General features: G+C 47.7%; 1 protein-coding gene across 1 annotated transcript; it reads left to right on the top strand.

Moving 5' to 3' along the window:
* Positions 1–315: 315 nt before the first annotated feature.
* On the top strand, positions 316–2,023 carry LOC123731983 (putative cell agglutination protein pfl3; the record flags this gene model as incomplete). The annotated part of the gene is made up of 2 exons (XM_045711368.1): positions 316–936; positions 1,277–2,023. Coding segments are annotated over 2 exons (1,119 nt in total), but the record flags the coding sequence as incomplete, so codon positions are not given.
* Between the last annotated feature and the right edge of the window lie 2,777 nt (positions 2,024–4,800).

Genomic DNA, 4,800 nt, shown 5'->3' with positions numbered 1-4,800 from the left:
TATTGGGGTCAGTCTAGGACAGGTCATCAAATTTCAAGTTGAATAATACAATGGAGGGGATTGTTTTCACTGCTCCACATGTCTGGACATGTATCCATGATAATATTAATATCTGTTGTTTCTTAAAGCTTACATGGACACATGTTTAATCCAGCCGAGGCTGTTTTATCCAGCCGTGGTTGTTTTATCCAACCGAGGCCTTTTTATCCAGCCGAGGTCGTTTTATCCAGCCTTGCGCGTTTTATCCAGCCGAGCTCGTTTTATCCAGCCGAGGCCGTTTTATCCAACCGTGGCCGTTTTATCCAGCCGAGGTAGTTTTATCCAGCCGAGGTCGTTTTATCCAGCCGAGGTCATTTTATCCAGCCGAGGCCTTTTTATCCAACCGAGGCCTTTTTATCCAACCGAGGAGGATTTATCCAGCCGAGGAGGTTTTATCCAGCCGAGCGCGTTTTATCCAGCCGAGCGCGTTTTATCCAGCCGAGCGCGTTTTATCCAGCCGAGGCCGTTTTATCCAGCCGAGCGCGTTTTATCCAGCCGAGCGCGTTTTATCCAGCCGAGCGCGTTTTATCCAGCCAAGGTTTTTTTATCCAGCCGAGCGCGTTTTATCCAGCCGAGCGCGTTTTATCCAGCCGAGGTTTTTTATCCAGCCGAGCGCGTTTTATCCAGCCGATCGCGTTTTATCCAGCCAAGGTTTTTTATCCAGCCGAGCACGTTTTATCCAGCCAAGCGCGTTTTATCCAGCCGAGCGCGTTTTATCCAGCCGAGCGCGTTTTATCCAGCCGAGCGCGTTTTATCCAACCGAGGCCGTTTTATCCAGCCGAGGACGTTGTATCCAGCCGAGCGCGTTTTATCCAGCCGAGCGCGTTTTATCCAGCCGAGGCCGTTTTATCCAACCGTGGCCGTTTTATCCAGCCGAGATCGTTTTATCCAGCCGAGGTAGTTTTATCCAGCCGAGGCCTTTTTATCCAACCGAGGCCTTTTTATCCAACCGAGGTTGTTTTATCCAGCCGAGCACGTTTTATCCAGCCGAGCGCGTTTTATCCAGCCGAGCGCGTTTTATCCAGCCGAGGTTTTTTATCCAGCCGAGCGCGTTGTATCCAGCCGAGCGCTATTATCCAACCGAGGTTGTTTTATCCAGCCGAGGACGTTTTATCCAGCCGAGCACGTTTTATCCAACAAAGATTGTTTTATCCAGCCAAGGACGTTTTATCCAGCCGAGGACGTTTTATCCAGCCGAGGATGTTTTATCCAGCCGAGGTAGTTTTATCCAGCCGAGGTAGTTTTATCCAGCCGAGGCCTTTTTATCCAACCGAGGCCTTTTTATCCAACCGAGGAGGATTTATCCAGCCGAGGGCGTTTTATCCAGCCGAGTGCGTTTTATCCAGCCGTGGCCGTTTTATCCAACCGTGGCCGTTTTATCCAGCCGAGGTCGTTTTATCCAGCCGAGGTAGTTTTATCCAGCCGAGGTAGTTTTATCCAGCCGAGGCCTTTTTATCCAGCTGAGGTTGTTTTATCCAGCCGAGGTTGTTTTATCCAACCGAGGCCGTTTTATCCAAACGAGGTCGTTTTATTCTTTGGAGCGCCTTCACATATTACAGGCCTACATAGCTGTAACACCCTGGCCATAGAGAGGGGTTTTTTGTTCTTTATTTTGGTTAGGCCAGGGTGTTACATTGGGTGGGCGTTCTATGTTCTTTTTCTAGGTGTTTGTATTTCTGTGTTTTGGGCCGTGTGTGGCTCCCAATCAGGCACAGCTGAAGTTCGTTGTTGTTGATTGGGAGTCACACATAAGGAGCATGTTTTTCCTTTGGGTTTGGTGGGTAATTGTTTCTGTTAGTGTTTGCACCTGACAGGACTGTTTGGCTGTCAGTTTTCTCATTTTGTTTTGTATAGTGTTATTAAATATTCAATGATGAACACTAACTCCGCTGCACCTTGGTCTACTCTCTCTCACGACAGCACTTACAATAGCACACAGAGGTATACAGTCAAATAGAACAAATAAAACATTTCTAAAATCCTCTATGATGTCCTTTCTTTTCTTTGTGTTCATCTCCAGGTTGTTTCCACTGCACATCGCTGTTAGACACTGCGCTTCTTGTCTGTCTATAGGCTGTCTCGTCGTTGTTATTGACGAGTCTTAGGACGTTTTTAGTCTCACAATGGATTTTGAGGAGCCCCTTTTCTTATAGTGCTGTGATAAATCAAACATACAGCCTCCTGAATATCTAAACATATTATTTGAAAGACTGAAGACAGAGCGTTCTGCATGAAATATGTACTTTATTATCAGTGACATGACAACCATTAGTTGATGCAATGTGGCGTGTCAATTGTAGGCGGCCTCGTACAAATTCAGTGGGCTGGGCTGCAGAGGAAGTCTGCATTTTTTCCGAATCTCTCTCCCCACTCAGCTATGCAGGTGTGTAAGGGGTGAAGTTCTCAATGGGAGCAGAGACTATCGCACAGTGCCAGTAGAGAGACACCGATGAAGTGTCAGTCATGCTGGTGGCTGGCAGCGACGGCAGAGCAGAGCGTGACATGCCAGTGTTTTTTCCTGAGGGGATGTGTGTTTTCTTGGTCTTGGATCCACGGAGTGATAGCAGAATGTTCCATTTATTCTATGGTTCTTTCCTTCCCTTCTTATTTCTGCCACCATGGCATGATCCAGAGCAGGGCGGTGTAACTGGGTGATTCAACATCACTGTTATAGTGATAGGAAGAGACACGGAGGATTTTGCAACAAGTGCAAGTAGGAAAACCGTAAAGGTTATTTTCCCCTTCATAATCAACGCAAGCTGTTACAGTTGATTATTCAAAACGACAGGTTCTCCCCTAAGCGAAAGACTGTTGTGTACCCGATTAGAAGCGAGGACGACGTCAACATCTGCACAGCCGTGGACGTACTACCCAAGGGCCCAGATAATATGGAAGCCAGAGCCCAAGAGGTAGACGTGATAGCACGAGCCCTAGTGCTGTGCTTCCCTAGAGTGGCCACATCAGCTCTGGACGAGCTCACCTTGAGGGCTCCTAACACTCTAAGGTTCTCAGCTAGAATATGGCCCGTCTTTGTCAACTCCACCAGGGCGTGTTATCAGCTTTTCAAAGCCCTGGCTCTCCCCGTGTCACCCAGCCCGGTGTACATTCTCGAGCTGCTAGCGAGAGGGTGGAGATACATAAGGCCAGATATCTTGGGACGTTTCATACCCATGAGCACTGGGGGCACGTGTCAAGGTCAGCTATGAGCATTACACAAAGCACCTTTTGGGCCCAGTCGACACTCTACTCGGTCTCAGGCTGATAAGTGAATCAGAAAGGAACCTAACCATCAAGCTGTTGCACAAAGGGTTGCTACCTTGTTTTGCGGCAGAGGGTGACAGTGCACCAGACCGACTCATGAGCTCTAGAAGCAATCCAAGACTCAGGGGATGAGACCTATTACAATCCAGATCACCTTGAAGAAGAACAGCTCTCTGAGCTAAAGGTCTCCCTTTCACCAGACCTTGACGCTCAATCTAGGGTCTCCCTTTCACCAGACCTTGACGCTCAATCTTGGGAAGATGAGGCGCTTGAGGTAACTGAACATGATGCACCTGAGGTAACTGAACGAGAACGAAGCAATAAAATGTCGTCGGTTATGCAAAGGGCTACTGGTTGAAAGTATAGATAAGTTGGGGTTTCACGAAGACCACAGATTCCTAGGTGTGACACGTTTGAGCCACGGATCAAACATCAAGCAAGGTGTTTCAGCAAATGCACTGAAAAGGCCTTGCATGGGAAACATAGCCTCGACTGTGTACACGAAGACGGAAGGCAACGTGGACGTGAGCACATCTACCATGTCTCATGGTACACTCATAGAGGCACTGTGGGTCCTCTTCATGTACTCGAAGAGTGGCCCAGTGACAACATCAGGGGGGCCAGTCTTGACTGACACTGCTGCACCTGAGGAACTATACACTCCCGAATCTCTGGCCGTGATGGTACACCTAGCAGTGAAAAGTTTCGGCCTCGACAATTTCACGTCGCTTGGAGTCTGCAATGACATTTAAGCAATGTACAATAACACGTGCCATCAAGAGGCCCAATTTATAGCCATCACGGCAATTGTAGGAGGCCTGTTTGGGGTCAACGTAGAGGTAAACGTCAACGGCTTCAACTATAATATCACAAACCAACACTACCATGACCTGTGGGCTCCCGGTTCCATCTGCTACAATAACGGAGCCTGGCACGTGATGGACAAAGGCCTGAACCTACAGGTGTTGATACCCCATGAACCGCCTACATCTTACTGCTATCACACAGGCACACTAGGAGCTTACGTCAGGCTGAACAACCTTAAGGTCTGCAGAGTGCCATCCGATAACTACTGCGGATTCCTCACTGTGGCTTCACTATTGGGTTTATTCAGAGACAATGACAATGAGAAAGGGTACTGCGATGTTCACAAAATGATTGTCAGTAAAACCTCAGAATATATGATAAGGAATAAGAGTGATTCCGGGATCAGCGTGTACCTAAACAACAATAACTGTAGCAGGCACCAGGATCTGACTGATCTTCTTATGAAGCAGGATAGGTGGTTGAGCGTCGATGAAGTTAACTTCATGCTCATGGCACATGAAAGGATCCCAGTCGTGATTACAGAGCACTCCTGCCCTATCTATGAGCTAGGATGTTCTCATTTCCTTATCAAAGGCTATCATTATGAACCTGTGGTGCATGTGTAAGCCTCACATCTATATTAGATGCTAGAGGTTATATATATCATGATGTCTTGCTACCTATTGTGTTTGA

This window comes from Salmo salar, unplaced genomic scaffold (genome assembly GCF_905237065.1).
Source record: "Salmo salar unplaced genomic scaffold, Ssal_v3.1, whole genome shotgun sequence".
In the NCBI taxonomy this organism is placed as follows: Eukaryota; Metazoa; Chordata; class Actinopteri; order Salmoniformes; family Salmonidae; genus Salmo; species Salmo salar.
Note: the sequence above shows the minus strand (reverse complement) of the source record. Positions and strands in the feature narration are given on the sequence as shown.